This window comes from Gopherus evgoodei, chromosome 2 (assembly GCF_007399415.2).
Source record: "Gopherus evgoodei ecotype Sinaloan lineage chromosome 2, rGopEvg1_v1.p, whole genome shotgun sequence".
Classification (NCBI taxonomy): Eukaryota; Metazoa; Chordata; order Testudines; family Testudinidae; genus Gopherus; species Gopherus evgoodei.
The window spans coordinates 114828602-114849667 of NC_044323.1; the positions used below are offsets into that span (position 1 = coordinate 114828602).

At 41.7% G+C, this 21066-nt stretch overlaps 1 protein-coding gene across 1 annotated transcript; it reads right to left on the reverse strand.

Annotated features, from left to right (window-relative positions):
- Positions 1 to 1905: 1905 nt before the first annotated feature.
- Positions 1906 to 18826, reverse strand: CHMP5 (charged multivesicular body protein 5). The gene is made up of 8 exons (XM_030551525.1): positions 18660 to 18826; positions 14968 to 15072; positions 13314 to 13360; positions 11282 to 11375; positions 11130 to 11201; positions 7025 to 7133; positions 3578 to 3690; positions 1906 to 3049 (listed from the first exon to the last, which is right to left on the reverse strand). Exons 1-8 carry the CDS (start codon positions 18726 to 18728, stop codon positions 2999 to 3001), a joined length of 660 nt encoding a protein of 219 aa, XP_030407385.1. The 5' UTR covers positions 18729 to 18826; the 3' UTR covers positions 1906 to 2998.
- Between the last annotated feature and the right edge of the window lie 2240 nt (positions 18827 to 21066).

The window sequence follows — 21066 nt, forward strand, 5'->3', positions numbered from 1 at the left end:
CCTGATCTGTCAGTAGTCATAGGAAATACCACACTAGATCTGACCAGCAGTCCATCTGGTTCAATATCCTGTCTCCAAAAGCAGGTAGTAAAAGCAACTTTACAGGAAGGTACAAGAAGCCTTGCAGTAGACATTTATAACATGTCCCCAGGAGGTTTCCACCTAACCCCAGTAGTCAGAAATTGGTTTATCCCCTGCAGCTTAGAGGGGATATAACCCACCCCCCCTTTTTAATTATTTACTGTTATAACTCTGGTTAGATTTTTTTTTTTTCATTAAACAAGGGCAAGCAGGGAACATTTCCCATACTGCTACTTACTTTAATGGGAAAGTGCTTTATAAGTGTAAGAAGGAAATGTTCATAATAAATACATTGTATGCAGTGTTGTAGCTGTGTTGAAACCAGAATACTAGAGGGAGAAGGTGAGAGAGATCTTTTATCGGAACAACTTCTTTTAGTGAGGGGATACAAGCTAATGAATTGTCTAACAGAAGTTGGTCCAATAAGAAATTATCTCCCCTCCCTGTCTCCATAATAAATATGGTAATACAACTGGTCAACAATGGAACAAAAATTCTGTTGAAATTGTTTTTCCATCAAAATGTTGGATGGAAATGTTGATTGCTTTTATATTTTTAGACCAACTCTAGTAATTAACTTAGTTAAAGCTAGTAATTGGAATCCCATGCTTTCTAAGATGTCTCAAACAGAAGTTTTCCTTGCTTGCTGTAAAAAATGATTCTTGGGTATTTAGCTAAAAATCATATACAATTTCAGTTTGGGCCTGATCTACACTAAGGAGGGGGAGAGGGGAATTGATCTAAGTTACGCAACTTTGGCTACATGAACAACATAGCTGAAGTCGACATACTTAGATCGACTTACACCATGGTGTCTTCACCTTCACTGCGGTGAGTCGACTGTTGCTGCTCCTCCGTCGACTCTGCCTGCACCTCTCGCAGCAATGGAGTACAGGAGTCGACGAGAGAGCACTAGACGCGATAGATCGACCCTCACTGGATTGATCGCTGCTTGCCAATCCGGTGGGCAGTATAAACATACCCTTACTTTCTGATGGGTCCTCTACTGGGGGAGATGGGTTCTATGGCCTAAAAGCTCTTTTCTTTCTTTAACTTAAGTCTAAAATATATTAGAAAATCTCCCAACAGTTCCAAAGGGCAATATTCTATGGAACTATTTGCTTCCCCTGGCCAGATAGTACTAGCATCTCATACACAGTAAACTGGAGTTAGCCAACAACTAATGCAACGGGAATACAGATTGATAGTGATCTTAAAGAGATCTAATTTTTGTTGTCACTTCACAATCTGTGTAAAATATTTGATTCCATACTGAATAGCTTAAAAATATCAATCCTGTAATATGTTTTATTTACATTTCTTTAGATTAAATTAACAAAAGATGATTTACATAAAATGTTGTATACATGCCCAAAACAATCTGATCTAAAATCCAGTTTCCATCTATGTTATTTTAAACAGATTTTGAAATCTGACAATTTAAAGTTCTGCTTTATACTTGGTACAGTACTTAGCTATGTTCATCACCACTTAGATTTAGGAAGGGTGTGTGTACTGCAACTAATTCTATTCTTTGCCTTCAGTTTCTCTTATGGGAAGAAAATGTCACATGTGTAGACTATTCCAGGCAACACTTCTCTAATGTACAAGTTTACTAATTGAGGGTTCTCTGTTCCCAGCCAGTTAACAGTTCTAAGGCTTATTATTTATTATTATTGTCTTGATTCTTTAGCTGAAGGAAAACTTACTAGCAAGAACTAAGGTTAAAGGTAAACTATTTTGTATTTTTGATTACATATGAATACGTTTACTTTTTCTAACCAAACTGCCGATTACAATTAAGGAGGGATGTGTTCTTAAAATGTATGTTGGAAAAATATCTTTATTAAGCATAAATAAGTTTCAGTTTCTGTACAACAAACATTTGTATATTTCATTCCTGATAAAAATGGAAAACTATCTGGGCCATAGACTTCTGAAGGAGTCTGCTACAAGGCTTGGCAATACAATCTTCACTAGAAGAGATTTGAGTTTGAGAGTCCTCTCTCTTCTGGCCAATGGATCCAAAGAAAGTGAGAGGGTCATTTGTTCTATACCCACTTTTTGGTAGACAATCTACAGAGCAATAGTGGTCAGAGAAAGCTGTAATGCCCCAACTCATGACAAGAAGAGAAGCACAGCAGTCGCAATGGTCTTACAGAAATGTTATTTTGGAATTCTAAAAGTAAGATATATGAAAGAGTGGAGAAATTTGAGGATCATGACCAACCTCCAGCTTTAGACCAAGCATGTTAAGGGAAGGCCCATGCTCAAATGCTGAATGACACTGATGAAAACAAGGGACAGGTTAAAACTGCTACCAAAAACACCACGCAAGAGGATAAACTACTCTATGGTATAAACTTTTATGTCAAAATGGAATACATAAGGTTAAAGATAACCTTTGTATATATTTATTTGTTACAGCTGTAATTAAGAGTTACAAATACATATCAAGTCTCAGAACTGAAGTATTCTTAAAAATGCATCCATGTTATTAAATCAGTACAGTAAGTAATAAGAAAGCTATCTTACAGAAGGTAAGCAGCCACAGTCTTAGTTTGTTTCAGAAAACAGAAATATATTACAAATCAAGATAAAGCTCAACTATTAACAGCCACCACTATTTTTCATATACTACTTCTTCCATAAAACACTGGATAATCAAAATGTAGTAGACTGAATGCATCCACTGAAGGAAATTGTGCCAATTTTTCTCCTCTAATAGACAAGTCAGTAGTATATCAACTTTCTTCCAAGAAAGGAAACACAACCAGCCATTCATATTGCATTTTAAGATGTAGTGATATTAAGGTTTTACTGAAAAGGCAAGTTTTCCAGGATTTCAAAAAATGTTTTGCTAATTTGATTTGTAAGAAGTAACTTGCCATTTCCAATGTACTCTAAAAATGCATGTTTATGTAGCAGGGATCTGTGGCAGTCCAAATTCATCCACCAATACACCATCCTATGGGGAAAAAAAGATATAGTTTAATCTATTAGGTATACAACCTTTAAGATTACTTTACAGTTTGGAGTTACAAGACCAAATAGGAGCATCAGTATTTTCTGTAGCCGACCTCACTCATCGATTTTATTATAGTCAAAAAAGTGAAAATTGAACATCAATCTGACGACAAATGACATATGCTTACATACAAAAGCCATGTGAAAAGAGTTGGAAAAGCATCGGAAATGCTGGTTTAGGTCTGCTTGAAAAAAACATGTTAAAATGCTAAGTACACTATGACAGCCCTTTCAACTAACTACACTCAGTACCTTATGGGGAAATAGTTTGTACAGTAAAGTTGGCCTCCCAAAGCATACAAGTGAAATCTATACAAGAGACTATCCCAAGCATCTCTAAACATGCTATGCACAATTCTGCTCCACCTTTAAGGCTTTCTATTAAGCAACAGCTTTATCAGTTTCATAAGTGACTGATTAAAAACACATTTTACTGTACATTTATTAAATGAGAGGGGAAAAGGCTCACCTTGTTTTTTGCGTCAGTAGGAGTGCCTTCTGGAATTGCTGGAGCAGATGCAGCTTCATCTAAATAGGAACTGTCCTCATCAACTAAAAGCTCATCACCTAAGGCATCCAGTTCTGAAATTGAATTACATTACACATGTTACAGCTACATGAGGGCTGAAGGACTAATCGATCATGGTGATGTTAAATTAAGCAAGGGATTTCTTTGGCAAGGAAAAAAAAAAAACACACGTAAAGAAAGTTACTGGAGGATGTGTTGTTAAGAACAAAAACAGAGCATCTGCCCTGGTAGATATGCCACAGGGCAGCTGGAAGAACACGCAAAAGGGGCTGTGAGATTTTGTACCTTGGGGGAGCACCCTGTAACCCCCATATTCCTCATTTTTATTCAATCACGATCTTACATATAAAGCATGCCTTGTAAGGTATCAGGGGAAAGGTTATGATCTGAAAGTCATTTTTCTATCCCTATATGTACACCATTAATGCACATGAAGTTATGATAATTTTGTTGTATGGTTGTCACTAAAACATAATGTAAATTGGGGAATCAGCCAGATATTAGCTCCCCAGAGGCAACAGCAAGGAAAGTAACCAACACTCAGGCAGGGTATCAATCAACCCATCAACAACCATTGTCCAGCAAGGGAGCTACAATTCAATGACCCATGTGCATGAGACCACAACGGGGGAATTGCTCAACCTTGCCTGGAGACTCAGCAGTGCCCAGACATGCCTGGACTTGTGTTCTCAAGCACATGGATTGAGGGTATAAAAAAAATCAAACACAGGGATCTCATGCTTAGCCTTTCTCCTTCACCCACCTATGCTGCAAGCAACAAGGACACTCTGAAGACTCCAACTGAGGGGACTGTCCCAGATTTCAAGGGTGAAATCTGTGTACTATGAACTAAAATATCCAGTGGGGTGAGGAAAAACTTATTAGTCTAGTTGTTGCCCAGTCTAATAGGGTTGAGAATTTAGACTGCGTGCTTACATTTTATTTTCTTTTGGTAACTAACTGACTTTTTGCCTATCACTTAATATCACTTAAAATCTATCTTTTGTAGTCAATAAATTTGTGTTACTGTTTATCTTCACCAGTGAGTCTGCCTGAAGTGTGTGGTAAATCTCCTCAGGTTTTGCAAAGGCTGGGGTATGTCCACTTTCCATTGATGAAGTAGTGAACCAATTAATACATTTACACTGCCCATCTTGAGCAGTGCAAGACGCTCTATTCCTGAGGTACAGTGCTGGGAGGGATTTGGCTGGTGCCTTTCCCTGTGTGATTCATGAGTGGCTCTGGGAGAATTCATGCAATCTAGCTGGTGGGGGAGTTGTGCTAAGCAACAACAGCACCTGGAGGGGTTGGCTGCTGGTACTAGCAAGGCATTATGAGAGACAGCCCAGGCTAGAGAGAGTTAAGGGGGCACAGTGATCCCACAGTCCCAGGCTGCACCCCAGGGGGATCCAATCCCAATGGCGCAGCGACTAGGGTGAAATACACCGCTTGTTCTACCGAGCAAAATTTGCATTTCATACATTGGTGTAAAGATTTTAAAGTGAGGCTTTAAGTGCACTGGCTAAGGACAGTCAGGAGGAAGCTACCGGTTTGTTAATTTCTGTTTTGGAAGCAGGGACAGAAAAGCAGGAAAATGACTGAAAGCAGTGAAGTGATTGCAAAGTTGGAGCTTTTTGGGCCGCAGAAGAGGACAGGGAGAACCAGAGATTATTAGAACTGAAAGAACTGGAAATAAAGGAAAAGCAAGGAGAGAGAGAGAAAAGGTGCAAAAACACCAAGTGGACCTGCTAGAGAAGCAGAACCAGAACCCACCATCCCCCGCAATTCCCCATCACACCAAAAATCCACAATTGGGACCATTTATGTCCTGCATACAATGAGGCAGATGATATTGCTGAATATCTGACCACCGCATGAAATCCTTGATGCCAAGAGAGTTCAGAGTCATAGAATATCAGGGTTGTCCAAATTAATGGCAAGGAATGCTTGAGGCAGAGGGATACAAGGGGCCAGATCTCTCTGGCTAAGCAGTGTGAAGTCCAAACAGCCATTATGTTACCTGGCCAAATGGCAGAGATTGTGGGGGTAGGCAAAAGCAGATTCCTTGTACCACTAGCTAAAATCCAGGTGGCATGGGAAGGTTTGGAAGGTGTTTTGACTGTGTGGATAATGGAACACCTCCTAGTCAACCTGCTTCTTGTTAATGATTTTTTCTGTGTAGCTCAGTTAAAATATTTGCCTGCAGCAGAAGGGAGTTTTATGCTGGGACCCCCAAGGGAAAGGGCAAGGTCTCAGGAACTGCTGAAAGAATGGGAGTCTCCTTGATTCTTCTGCAGCAGGGAGAAGCCACATGCTTCCAGGTGAGAGGCTGGTTGAGACCAGTTCCTGCACTGCAGCTGGAGGCAACACCACATCAGGATGGGATGAGGGTGTAATGCCTGTCAGGGACAGAACTGTCCCGGTTGTTAGCTGCCAACAGGTTGCAGCTGAACCAGAGATAGACCCAGCTCTAGGGAGCATAGATAAATGTGTCCCAGAGGAGAGCCCAGAGAAGGGGCAGGGAATCTCAGAAACCACTGAGTTGGGTGAAGATTCCCATAACTCTAACACAAAGAAGCCACATGCTTCCAAGTATGGGTGGGGCTGAGATTAGCTCTTTCCTGAGGGCATGTTGCCTTCTGCTGAATCAGGGGGAGGACAGGTGTTGTCAATGGCTAAGGAAACTGTCCGAGTTGTTAGCTGGCAGAGTTTTGCAGAGGAACAAGGGACAGACCCCTTCCTAGGGAGCACAGAGAAATGTGTCTTGAGAGGGTGCAGAGGAGGAAACTGGGGAAGGAATAGTGGGAGTACAGGAATGTCTCCTCACTGATCACTTAGGAGAGGATGCCCAGGCTGCATCCTGGGGATCCCATCACAGGGTCAACTGACAGAATGCCTCCATCAAATACTACTCTGAAAAGGAAAACTTATGGGGCTTCACAACAAAGAGGACATGCAAACAGCAGCCCAGGCCAGACAGGGATGGTGGAGCATTGTTTGTGCACTAAGCAATATCTGACAATGCAGGGAGGATTCTTATTCAGAAAGCTGAGGGAGAGGGAAGCTGCTCCAATAAAGAAGCAACATCTATCTATATCTGAGCCAAACAAATGGATGTTACTTAACAAGACAATTAGTGATACATAAAAGCACTACAGAGAAACTAGAATTAACCCATGGAAAAGATTTTTCTTCAGTAACCACAAAATTCTATAAGTGTCAGTTATTTAATATATTAACTTGTGCTTTTGCCTGCGCAACTTCTGAGTTCAAAATAATAATCAGCTATCTGCTAATTTCTTGGGGCAGGGAGAGGGGAAGAAAAACTAAGGAACTGTGCTCCCACAGAAACTAAAAGTACCACAGAATCTTCCTATACTCACTAACCTGCTTCCAGATCATCTTCATCAATCTCTGGTGTTCCATAACTACGACCCAGTGCATCCTGGATTTCACTGGCTTCTTCCATCATATCCTCCAATTGGTCTTGTATGTCCTGTAACAGTAACAAAATTAAACTTGCCCCAATTGCAGTTACAAGCTGATTCAACTATACTTCTGAATTTCAGTGTATAGTTAATGCAGGAGCTAATGCTGCAGAACAAGTTACTCTGCTGAGTCATTTTAATTCATAAATCCTGCTTGAAATTGTTATAAAACTAGAATATTCTGTTCATTATGCATTTGGTGTAATCCTCCGGGTTCTCAGTGGTTAAAAAATAAATAAAATATAAATGGACTAGAACAGAGGGAAGGGAACTGGCACCAAAATCTCTGAACGTAGCAGGTTGTTTTATACTTTTCCAGAGTGAATTTAAAACACACTAAAAACCAGTAGACTTGGGAATGGCTGTTCCCACAGAAAATGCTACATCTGGTCAGATATTAAAAGTCATATACAAAGTGATCAGCCCAGTGACAGTATGGGACAATCCAAAGCATTATTATATTTAAAAATACAGTTGAGAAGATGGAAGTAGTTTCACATTAGGATGATTGTCTAGCTAGAAGACAATGAAGTCTTTTCCACAATTCCAAGTACAATATTGTATATCAAACTCTTGTTTTATCAATATTTTCAGCTCAGACACTTGGGTTTTTAACAATTTATAGACACGGAAGAAAAGACCCAAAATTGAAAGCCATAGACACATTTATGCTCAGTGCTAAGGATATATCCATTTTTGTAACTAATACTTATGAAAACACTAATTGGGAGGCCTGGAAAGAATCATCCTCAAGTACAGAAAATTGAGGAAGCCAGAAGCTTATGTGGGTGTTCTAAAGAATGAGTATCAGAGGGGTAGCCGTGTTAGTCTGGATTTGTAAAACCAGCAAAGAATCCTGTGGCACCTTATAAACTAACAGACGTTTTGGAGCATGAGCTTTCGTGGGTGAATACCTACTTCCTCAGATGCATGTAATGGAAATTTCCAGGGGCAGGTATATATATGCTAGCAAGCAAGCTAGAGATAACAAGATCAGTTCAATCAGGGAGGATGAGGCCCTCTTCTAGCAGTTGAGGTGTGAAAACCAAGAGAGGAGAAACTGGTTCTGTAATTGGCAAGCCATTCACAGTCTTTGTTCAATCCTGAGCTGATGGTGTCAAATTTGCAGATGAACTGAAGCTCAGCAGTTTCTCTTTGAAGTCTGGTCCTGAAGTTTTTTTGCTGCAGGATGGCCACCTTAAGGTCTGTTACAGTGTGACCAGGGAGGTTGAAGTGCTCTCCTACAGGTTTTTGTATATTGCCATTCCTAATGTCTGATTTGTGTCCATTTATCCTTTTCCGTAGAGACTGTCCAGTTTGGCCGATGTACATAGCAGAGGGGCATTGCTGGCATATGATGGCGTATATTACATTGGTGGATGTGCAGGTGAATGAACCAGTGATGGTGTGGCTGATCTGGTTAGGTCCTGTGATGGTGTCGCTGGTGTAGATATGTGGGCAGAGTTGGCATCGAGGTTTGTTGCATGGATTGGTTCCTGAGCTAGAGTTATTATGGTGTGGTGTGCAGTTACTGGTGAGAATGTGTTTCAGGTTGGCAGGTTGTCTGTGGGCAAGGACTGGCCTGCCACCCAAGGCCTGTGAAAGTGTGGGATCATTGTCCAGGATGGGTTGTAGATCCTTGATGATGCGTTGGAGGGGTTTTAGCTGGGGGCTGTATGTTGGTTTCTTTCTTGGGTTTGTCTTGCAGTAGGAGGCTTCTGGGTACACGTCTGGCTCTGTTGATCTGTTTCCTTATTTCCTCGTGCGGGTATTGTAGTTTTGAGAATGCTTGGTGGAGATTTTGTAGGTGTTGGTCTCTGTTGATGGTGGGGTGGAAGCTGTTGAAATCATGGTGGAATTTTTCCAGAGTCTCCTTCCCATGGGTCCAGATGATGAAGATGTCATCAATGTAGCGTAGATAGAGAAGGGGTGTGAGTGGACGAGAGCCGTGGGGTGGAAGCTGTTGAAATCGTGGTGGAATTTTTCCAGAGTCTCCTTCCACCATCAACCTCAGCCTGGACCAATCTACACGGGAGGTCCACTTTCTTGACACCACGGTGCAAATAAGTGATGGTCACATTAACACCACCCTATATCGAAAACCTACCGACCGCTATGCCTACCTTCATGCCTCCAGCTTCCATCCCGGGTACATCACACGATCCATTGTCTACAGCCAAGCACTGAGGTACAACCGCATCTGCTCTAACCCCTCAGACAGAGACCAACACCTACAAAATCTCCACCAAGCATTCTCAAAACTACAGTACCCGCACGAGGAAATAAGGAAACAGATCAACAGAGCCAGACGTGTACCCAGAAGCCTCCTACTGCAAGACAAACCCAAGAAAGAAACCAACAGGACTCCACTGGCCATCACATACAGCCCCCAGCTAAAACCCCTCCAATGCATCATCAAGGATCTACAACCCATCCTGGACAATGATCCCACACTTTCACAGGCCTTGGGTGGCAGGCCAGTCCTTGCCCACAGACAACCTGCCAACCTGAAACACATTCTCACCAGTAACTGCACACCACACCATAATAACTCTAGCTCAGGAACCAATCCATGCAACAAACCTCGATGCCAACTCTGCCCACATATCTACACCAGCGACACCATCACAGGACCTAACCAGATCAGCCACACCATCACTGGTTCATTCACCTGCACATCCACCAATGTAATATACGCCATCATATGCCAGCAATGCCCCTCTGCTATGTACATCGGCCAAACTGGACAGTCTCTACGGAAAAGGATAAATGGACACAAATCAGACATTAGGAATGGCAATATACAAAAACCTGTAGGAGAGCACTTCAATCTCCCTGGCCACACTGTAACAGACCTTAAAGTGGCCATCCTGCAGCAAAAAAACTTCAGGACCAGACTTCAAAGAGAAACTGCTGAGCTTCAGTTCATCTGCAAATTTGACACCATCAGCTCAGGATTGAACAAAGACTGTGAATGGCTTGCCAATTACAGAACCAGTTTCTCCTCTCTTGGTTTTCACACCTCAACTGCTAGAAGAGGGCCTCATCCTCCCTGATTGAACTGACCTTGTTATTTCTAGCTTGCTTGCTAGCATATATATACCTGCCCCTGGAAATTTCCATTACATGCATCTGAGGAAGTGGGTATTCACCCACGAAAGCTCATGCTCCAAAACGTCTGTTAGTCTATAAGGTGCCACAGGATTCTTTGCTGCTTCTAAAGAATGAGGACTAGCTTGAGTTGTGCCATGATAAAGCCTGTCAATTAAAAAAAAAATACAGATTTTAGTGTATATCTTACACTAAATGCTTATACAGGTAAGACAACAAGCATTGTCCCCAAAGGGCTTACAATGTAGATAGACACTGTGCATAAACAAAGAAATGGTGATAGAATACACCAAAAAGATGATGTAGCAGTCACGTTTAGAATGTGTTTTAACCTTTGCACTTTTATTTTTGGGGCAAAGTCATAGTTATTTAGTAAAATACTTCTTAGGGAAAGAGTAGGCCTTGTAGACCTCTTGGAATTGTTTTTTCAGGAGGTACCAGGAGGAGAGGTTGGGAACATGGTGAAACGATTTGGAAGGAGGGAAGAAAAAGGTAACATGGAAGAACATTAGGAAGCAAAAGTGAGATGAGGACATTACCAGAGCAGATCATCAAAGTTTGGGAGGAAAAAGTGGCTGGAGCAGAGAGGTAGTTCCATTGGATAACTCAGTTAGATGAATTGAATACCAAGTGCTGGGTTGTGCAGTCAGAGGAATTAAAATCCACATGATCAGGATTAGCAGTGTATAGAAAATCAGATCAGTTTCATCTTTAATAAAAGCTGTAGAGCTGCTCATTTCTGACTGAAGCAATTAGCTCATTTTCACTGTTCTCTCTGGTTTAGGCAATGAATGTTTGATTCCAAATAAACTTTGTGTGCACAGTAAGAGTCGCTATTGAGCACTTTCACAGTATATTGGGATAGTTTAGCAGTAAGCAGTACAAATGCTCACCTCAATATGGTCAATTTTGACTTGCTTGTAAGCCTTCTTCATTTCTTTCACCCCCAGTTTCATTGCATCAACCTAGAAAAAGAGTCAAACAAGATGCTTGTATCTACTGCAGCATTTACAAATAAAGCAAATTTAAATTAATATACAGATACCGTTGTCTTTGTGTCCTTCAGTGACTGGATGGTGTAATTGGCTTGTTCCATATTAAAAGACTGCTGTGACAGATTATCCCGCTGTTGTTCATACCTATTAAAGTATTACAAATGCTGTGTTTAAAACATTACCTTATATCATACAATTTGTAAGTAACCCTAATGAAATTCACAAGATACCCGAGAGAAACAGCACTTTTCAAACTTGTAAACAAAAATAGAAGGCAACCTTTGCTCTTTACTTATTTGTAAACAGTGTTCAGTAATAGTCATTTTAATTTTGTTCTAAGGGCCATTGAACATGACTATGTATTTATGTCTGTTACCTGATAAAGCTATTTCTGAATACAGAATTAAACTTTTGCTTAGATGGTTGGAAACCATGCATGCCCATGTTTACACAGGCTTATATAGTGCGCTTTGTTGTGATATAAAGGTTTGTTGACAAATTTGGGATGAGGGCATTACAGTAACTGCTCGCTTAACGTTGTAGTTACATTCCTAAAAAATGCAACTTTAAGCAAAATGATGTTAAGTGAATCCAATTTCCCCATAAAAATTAACGTAAATAGTGGGGGTTAGGTTCTAGGGAATCTTTTCGCCAGACAAAAGACATACATCACATACACAGTATAAGTTTTAAACAATTTAATACTGTATATGGCAATGATGATTGTGAAGTTTGGTTGAGGTGGTGGAGTGGGATATTTCCCAGGGAATGCCTTGCTGGTAAATATGAACCAGCACTGGGCTGAGCCTTCAAGGGTTAACAAATTGTTGTTAATGTAGCCTCACGCTCTACAAAGCAGCACGAATGAAGGGAGGAGACACAACAGACCTGCAAACATCCCCCGCAGAAACTGAGGATGATGATGAATGCACACTATCCCACTGGAGTGCACCACTCCCTCCACTTTCCAAAGTGTGTGTGTGGGGGGGGATGTGTATGAGAGAGAGAGACAGAGAAATGTGCATTGCCCCTTTAAGTAAGCTGACCCCACTTTAACTACACTGCCTTTAAGTAGATAAGCAAGTTGAGACAGCAGCTTCTGCCAGCAAGCTGCTTCCACCCTGAGCCCTGTTCCCACCCCAACCCCCCAAGCTCTGTGGAGATTGGGTACAGGAGCAGGGGCCAGGGGGACAAGCTGACATCAGCACCCCTCTTTCCCTCCACCCCCTGCACAGCAATCAGGAGGCTCCCGGGAGCAGCTCCAAGGCAGAGGGCAGGAGCAGCACATGGCAGTGGGAGGGAGAGACACCTAAACTGCTGAGCAATTGACAGACTGCTGGGCGGCTGCTGCACAGGGAACTTATGGGAGCTGATGGGGGGCTGCCAGCCCACCCTGGTTCCAAGCCCCCACCAGCTAGCTCCAATGGGCTTCTCTTCCTACAAGGAGTGGACAATGCAAGCAGCTGCCAAACAACGTTATAAGGGAGCACTGCACAACTTTAAATGAGAATGTTCTCTAATAGATTAGCGACGCAACAACCTTAAGTAAGGAGTCACTGTACTTACTAATGGCACAGCAATATGGGAAAAATGTAGCTCATCCCATAGAGCACTCTGATTGGGTCCAACCGGAATGTTAAGAACACCAGTGAGATCCAAGGAGCCATCAATTGTGCATACAAAGAACTTACTGTGATGCTGATTCATGCATGTAAAGTAGAAATTTATCTCTATATAGAAAATCAAGTGTAACTTCCGTGATTTACCAGGATTTACCAGTCATTTTTTTTTAATTCAAAAACAGTACTGCACATTATATAATATTGTGTGTATATTAAATATCAAACATTTATATACAAATAACGCACAGACATGCTGACACTGACATTTTTTTAGCTTTGATATTTCAAGATCAAAAACTGGATGTTTATAAACAGCTGACTACGATTTCTTCCATGATTTGTTTGCAAGAATACTCACAAGAAATGGCACAGAAATGGAAGAGGAAGTGGCAGGTGTACCAATCCTCCCAAAACTAAACAGTATTTCACTAAACCAGGACTAAGAAAGTTTGAAACTTACATTCGCTTCTGCTTTAATACTCTCAAAGCCTTCTGTTTTACCATATTCTGAAAGAGACATGACAGCCAGTTGTTAGTAAAAACAATGTAATTGCTCTGGGTTACACTATTAATTTTTTTACTATGAGAGGTCCCTTCCTTTAAAATTGTGAGAGCTGTTAAACACAGTTAACAGTCACAATGAATACCTATAAGTATTGAAACAGGCACACACACATATATGTTGGTAATAATGAAATCCCATATAACTTCTGTTTAAATAAAGGAAAAACACACCAAAACAGCAGAATACACTCAGATAAATGGCAAATTTCTCAAGACATTACCTTTCAAAAACATTTCAATGGTCAGTATCAACCAAATAATGCTTTGTAAGGTGCTATCAGTATTTCTCTACATGCATGAAGAATTTCCATTCACTTTAAAACTCAAAACAAACCAAACTTTGTTAACAGTTGCTCCCTTCAAGTGTTTGCCCCATTTCTCAAGTTTATGGGGTTCCCCTCCTCCCATCCATTCCTGAAAGATTTGGAATCTCCTCCATACACAACTGAACCAAGCATTCTTCCCTGCAGACTTGACCTCATAGAGCCACAAGGGGAGAGAAAGCAAGAAAAGGAACAAAGACTCCCTTCTCCCAAGGAAGTCTACTGATTTCACAGGGATACCCAGATTGTACTTCTAAGTTCTTCCATTTTCTCCTTGCTTTGTCCTCTCCCCACACCACTGTTCATATTCTGGTTTGCAAGCTCTACCTGAAAGAACCTTAAAGTAAGCAAACTGGTCCCACTTTCATCCTTACCCCTAACCACACTGAGATCTCATTTGCATCTCTCAGTTTAAAAAAAAAAAAAAAAAAGAAGACAAAGTTGACATTAAACATTTTACTGACATTTTAATGTTTCCCATGGTAGGTGTTCAATTTAGTAAAATCTATGACAACTATGGATATGTCTACACTACCTGCCGAATCGGCGGGCAGTGATGGATCCAGTGGGGAATCGATTTATCACATCTATTCTAGATGCGATAAATCGACTCCCGAACCCTCTCCTGTCGACTCCTGTACTCCATCACCATGAGAGGCACAAACAGAGTTGACGGGGGAGCGGCAGCAGCCGACTCACCGCGGTGAAGACACCATGATAAGTCGATCTAGGTCTGTTGACTTCAGCTACTTTATTCACGTAGCTAAAATTACGTAACTTAGATCGATTCCCCCCCAGCGTAGACCAGGGCTAAGAAAAAAGAGAGAGTGTGCTTAGTGCAGAGGGAGATGCAATTTAACACAGTGTGATTGGATGGCCAGAGAGTGGTTGACCAAGCCTACCATCTCTAATAACCTGATGTAGATATAGAAAGGAGATAATAAAAGTATTTGACTTTGTAGCCAATTTTTTAGTTTTACACAGAGTAGCATTATGAAAATGGAACTTTATTTCAACACTAGCAACCGATAGGGCACAGATCTGGGTAATAGCTGAGAATACAAACAAGTTTTTATGGTAGCCTACTCTCTCCCAAGATTGCAGGAAGCACTTACAATGATACTTCTAAGAACCTGGAGAACTGGTTATGACATTGCTCCACTATGTGAATTACTGAAAGTGTGAGTCACTTCACCTTCTCATGTGTACACCAAATAGTATTCTTACCTTTGCAGGCCCCTCCCTCATTTTCTTCATCTGATCTTTATACTTCACCAGTTCTGCATCGAGCCTACTAATTTTCTTGTCAATTGACTCAGCTCTGCTATCCACCTTTGGTACAAGGAAGACAGACAAAATATTCATTGCTAACACTCAAGATTTTTTCTAGGCACTTGTATTCCTTGAAGTAAAATGTGTTCACACATACAAAGTTGCTATTATACAAGCTAGACTTAAAATGTCAAAAGGTTTTTGGAAGGGACAATTAGATGACAAAAGGTGGCAAAGATTCCTCCTAATAGCATTAATTTAAAAAAACAGATTTTCTTAATGACTTTATATATTCAGAGAAATGTCTCAAAGAAAATCTATGCTTTTCATTCTTTGAATCATTACTAGAGAGGGGCACACAATCATACTACATTTTTACTCATTGGTATGACATTAAATTTGCAAATTCAATTTGTATCATAATATCTGAATATAGGTAATCTGTCAACATGTTAATTCTGGTGCATTTCCTTCTGTTAGACCCTTTTTCTTCTAAACAAAGAGACAGTATATGCCAGCTTGGAGGAGGACATTGATAATATACTATTGCCAGGGGCATTTTCTATGCAGAACAATTGATATCCGCTCTCTCCACACTAGAGACAAAATGCTTGGTTATAGCTGGCACTGAAAGATTTACTTTAAGCTTTCCACTATGCCAGCTGTTTTATTAATAAAAGGAAAATAAATTGTACAATATTGTACATTTATGGAGCCTTGCAACAACTATTACAGGGTCCTAAAGCTCTCCACAAACATCCATCTATCCTTTAATTCAACTATCACAAGGGTGGGAGGACAATTATTATTTGGACAACTAGCGCACATCATTCTGGATAACAGGATGACTAAATAAGACACGGAGGCAGGCCCTCCTAATCTAATTATGTTGCTATAGAATCTAATGTACACAGGACAGAACTTCAGTTTTAAGGTGATGCTGGAAAGATTCCTACACTGCAGAGTGCATGGAACTCAGTTTATCTGCCTCCAAAGAACTGAGCTGGCTGTATTGGGACTTAAACCTCTGAGTCCAGGGTCTTTAAATTCTATGTTTAAACCACTGAAACACAAAAAAGCTTGTGTGTCCAAAGTAGGAGAAAATTCTCCACGTAATCTAAGGAGAATCCCAGTTAACATACACAAAGGAGAAATGGGTTTCACTATTAAACCACTTTCTTTCCTGTACAAGCGAATGATACAAGCACAGAAGCATTGCATTTATCTGCAGATGAAAGGCCCATGGTGAGAGCTAACATTTATTCCAGAACAAAATATTAAACTTCTGTTTCTCATGACATATCTCAGATCCTAGTTATGCCTTCTTGCACCCCAAACTAAGCATTCTGACTACTTGTCTGAAGTAAACTACTAATTTCTGTTGATTTACTGAAAATAAATAAATAACTAAATAAATAAACAAACCAACCTAACAGGCGTAAATAATAAGAAAACAATGTACAATTCAATATAAACTGTCAGGAAAAAGAAAAGGGTGAAGAGTACCCTTACATTTTCAGTGACTGTTTTGGGGGTGAACTCCGACCCAATTTAAAATTGAATTACCTCCCCCCATAATCTGCATTCTTTTTATCAGTATATTAGCATAACTGAACTTGGTAAGGATTGTTATACTATGCATTACTTGTAGTCTACGCTGCACTAGGAATTATTTTTATATTGAAAAAGGTGAGGCTTAATTACCCTCTATCAACTCTTAACAAATTTTAATCACTGACACTAATTGTACCCTTATAGTCTATCCACAGACACCTGTTTAGTTGTCATACATTGCTCAGCAACTAGAAAAGAACAAACGTAAATAAAGAAACATGTGAAAAGGATTGAAGCAGCAGTTAAGACTATCCATCAAATTGCGTAAAGAGTGTCCAAAATTGATAATGTAGTATTTAAATATTTATATGCATTAAACTAGGCAATTTTGAGAGCCTCACAATGTATACACTATCTTCATCGCTGTACACTGCTGTCTATATTGACACATTGAGGCCAATTAAAAAGCCACTACATCATCATGTCCTTCCTTATTATGGAATCTGTTATGTACATACTAAATACTGAACCTATTACACAAATGAATTGTCTACAAGACTGGAGAAGATTTACTGTTTGAAGAATAATTCTACAGCATACCACTGAAAATCTAGCCAAGCACTTTTAGTTAGTAAAGTAATTGCAAGGAGCATCACTCAGTAGGAAAAGTTATCCCAGACACTAACCATGATCATCTCTTCTGTTTATTTGCCTACTAGCATATGCAATTATCCGATGTGCACACACAGTTGACGCAATTGCGTGTTAGGCACAGTTGAGCACCTAAATTCTGTTCCTAACAGGACCATCATTAGGTTGAAAAAGTAACAACCCATTGAGATGAATGGGGCAGTCTGTTTACAGGAATTGTTTTCACACTGTCTCTAGTTTCCAGAAAACAGCTGTGAACTGAAACTACTACAGAACTGATTCACATTTGGAAGGTTTCATTGCTATCATAAGGGCTAAAAAGTCTATTTGTTTTTATAATGCTGCATAATTTAAATCTTCCAAAAAGTTAGCTAAATACCTCAAAGCACCATATTCTTTTTCCTCATCTTTTAATTATTTAATATATAGAGGAAAGGTATGCTCCCTAAAGCAAATTTTGCATTTCATATATTTTAATGGCCAAAAGGATCACCACATCATGTAGTCTGATCTCCTAAATGTCTGCTTAAGGTTTCTTTCAAGAATAACATCATTACAATAGCAGTCAGGCACTCAATTACATGTTTGAATGCTCTATTAATACTTCTCAACTTGTATGTATTTAAAGGACAATTAAACAAGCCCATCACATCTCTGTATGCCTTTACTCTGTTTTGCAGCAAGTGGCAGAGATTGTGCTAAGTACAATCCCATCATTCTTCACCAGCCTGAAGATGGTATTCATGTGACTTGGCCACCCTTTGAACGGCATGGTGTGGGCTTCCCGCTGGGCCCAGTCCAGCTTTTCCACAATGTGCTGTTTGGGACTGGCAGGCAGTGGAGACTTATGAGAGAACAAGAAAAGAGAGGGATGTGGGTGACAGCCCTTGGAAGGATGAACAGAGTCGGTAACAAGAGAGAAAACATTAAGGGTCCAGGGCTGTGAGTGTGTCTGTCCACAGGAGTGTGAATACAGACTGGGGGGAGGGGAGGGGTCTCTCTCTCCAGGAGTTGCGGCACGTTTCTCGAGGTCTCTTCTCCTCTGTAGGTATCACTATGTGCCTGTCTTGTGCTTGTGTGTCTCGGGTGGGCGGGTGTGTGTGTGTGAGGTGCCCCCTCCCCTCCATAGGTGTCACTCTCTCTCTCTCTCTCCCTGGGGAGAGGGGAGCTGTCTCTCTCTCCCTCCAGTGTCGTGGTGTGTTTCTCCGGGTGTGGCTCCCCGTGTGGGTGGGGCAGGCTCACGGCGGGGGGTGGGGAAAGGATTGTGTGTCCCAGGGGTGAGTCACACGCAGGTCCCGATAACAACAAAGGCCCGGGGCGGGGAGGGGGCGCACCCGGCTGGAGATTTTCCCCGCTAACTCAGGCCAGAGCCGCCTCGGAGACCCGAACACGGGAGGGGCGGCCCGGCCGGTGCCCGCCCGGCTGGCCCAGCCCCCACTCACCGTCCCGATACAATCGGTGAGGTTCGGCGGCGGCACTTTAGGCTTCGATTTCCCGAACAATCGATTCATCGCGGCGGCCTCAGAGCGGGACGGACACAAGCGTCGGCGGCGACCGCGACTCTCTCAACCCGGAAACGATCCGTCTCGCCGTCCCTCCCCCCCCCGCCGTTCGCTCTGCGCCGGCGCTAGTGACGCCTCACCCGACAGCCAATCCGCGAAGGCAGAGGGCGGGACACGTCTGGATAAGGGCGGATGTGAGGAAGGAAAGCGCCGCTCTCTGTTCTTCCGCCCAGCTGAGTGAGCAGCCATTGGCCCTGGATGTGGGGGCGGGGCTAAAAGCAGCAGCTGGGGACAGAGGCGCCAATCAAAGGTCCCGCCGCAGCCAGCGCCCCCGCGGGGTGGGGGGACGGAACAACCTGCCCCCGGCCCGACCGGTTCCTTCCAGCGCGATGCGATGCGCAGGCCGCGCCCTTTGGCCTCCGCCCCGCGGGAGCGAAATCCCCCTTCACGCACTTGCGGGGGTCGCGGTACTGAGAGCGCGGCCCGAAGGAGGGGGGCGAGGTGCCTTCAGCAGCGCAGCGCTTCTCCCGGCCTGGGGTTCCCAGCGCTCCAGGAGGGGGCTGGAGGCTCCAGGAATTAAAGACAGTCATGGGCTGTAACCACCTAAGCAAAATGGGCAGCCCCTTTCCTTCTGCCAAACCTGCCCACTACAGCGATGTGGTAAGCATTCAAGAATTGCAGCTAGCAGCAGGAAGCAGGATAAAGGTCAATGGAGTATCACTCACTCTGCTGACTTTGAGCAGCAGAGCAAAGAACCGCACCCTAGTACAGGTAGTGCTAATAACAGACCCTCACTGAAATAAAACAAACCAAAACACTGAAGTGCCCCAAACTGTCACACCAGCAGGCTAATTCATTACTTGAAGAAAAGCTCAGTGTGGTTTGAAAGCTTGCCTCCCAAGCAGATGCTAGTCCAATAAAAGATATTATCTCACTCACCTTATCTTTAATTAGCTTTGCCTTTTTCACTCTAATTAAGTCAACTATCCCCAAATATCCCAGTTTCCCCCTCTGGTCACTGGCTATAACACAAAGCTTAGTCTAAACCCCCAGAGGCACATCTCTGCAACTAACATGGACGGACAGAGCAAAAATTGAGATTCAGGCATTTTCTAACTCCTATATCTGAAAATGGGGAGTATAAGAAATTATTAGAAATCATCAAAATGCAGTAATGAAAAACATTATGTCCAAAAGAAAGAGTGGTTACATATGGCGTCACACTAACAGCAGACAAGGATTGGACATTAATGACAAAAGGACACAGGAGTTCAAACCCCACACTGTGAAACCTTTATCAGTGGCAGATTGTGGCCACTTCTGATAAATTCTGTTCCTCATCAAGCCAATACATTTATATTGAATTGAAACGAGAATTTTAAGTTAATTTGCAAGAGTTGCCCAGGCTGATGCTCAGACACTATGGTATCCTAGCCAAGTTATGATCTACTTTAAAAATTTGATTTGTTTCTAAGTCATGCCACCTTCACAATTTCTCAGTCTCTTTTTTCTGGAACCAGTGCTAAAATGTGACAATAGCACAACACCTCATACCCTTCTACCTCCCACAGAAAATTTTCCCCTCCATTTAGTAGTATTTTTCAAAACTGCTTAAAACTCTTTGCATTCACAATTCACATTTCCAAATCGTATTATGACCATATCAGGAAACAGTACTGAAGATTTGGGGGGTAAGGTAAAACATATTTTGGTGTCTGTTCAGATTGGTGCTTAAAATAATCTCTAACTGGCCAGGCATGCTGTGTATGTTTGGAACAGAAGTCTATATAAGAAATTAAAACACAGGTGAAAGAAAAAATACATATCCATGATGGGCACTGAAACCATGCTACCAAGCACCACTTTAAGACGTAGCTGTAGTTAAGAACAGTACGTCTTCTAAGGCGAATAGGGCCAACCCCTCCTGACAGTTGAAGAGGCTCAGTACCTTGCCAATGACTGAACGCAACCAAATACAGTATCTCAGTGTGCTGGATCCCACTTTGGTAAATTCAAGATCTATCCAGGGATTGGTAGGATAGTCAAAAGCCAATGTTCTATTCTTTAGGGAACTGCCATATCCCACTCAAATTAATGCAGCGGGAGAACATCCAAAGTGTTGGGACAATGCTCATTATTGGGGGGGGGGGGAAGATTAACAACTATTCTGAAGAAAATGTCATTGCTAACATGCAGGTTACTTCATAATAAAAAACCAAAAAACACCACACAAACATCATAGGCAAGAGAGAGGGGTTTTTGGGTCAGGGGATTTTTGATGTTGATTGGATAAAACATTTGAGATGTGAGACCGTGAAATATCCTTTTGGATAAGACTAATGATTTT

Excerpts from the sequence above, each read along its gene's own strand:
- CHMP5 (XM_030551525.1), bottom strand. The coding sequence starts at position 18,728 with ATGAATCGATTGTTCGGGAAATCGAAGCCTAAAGTGCCGCCGCCGAAC. Across the intron at positions 7,134-11,129 it reads TCAAAATTGACCATATTGAG|GACATACAAGACCAATTGGA; the intron begins GTGAGCATTTGT and ends TTACTGTTACAG. Across the intron at positions 3,050-3,577 it reads CTACTGACGCAAAAAACAAG|GATGGTGTATTGGTGGATGA; the intron begins GTGAGCCTTTTC and ends TTTTCCCCATAG.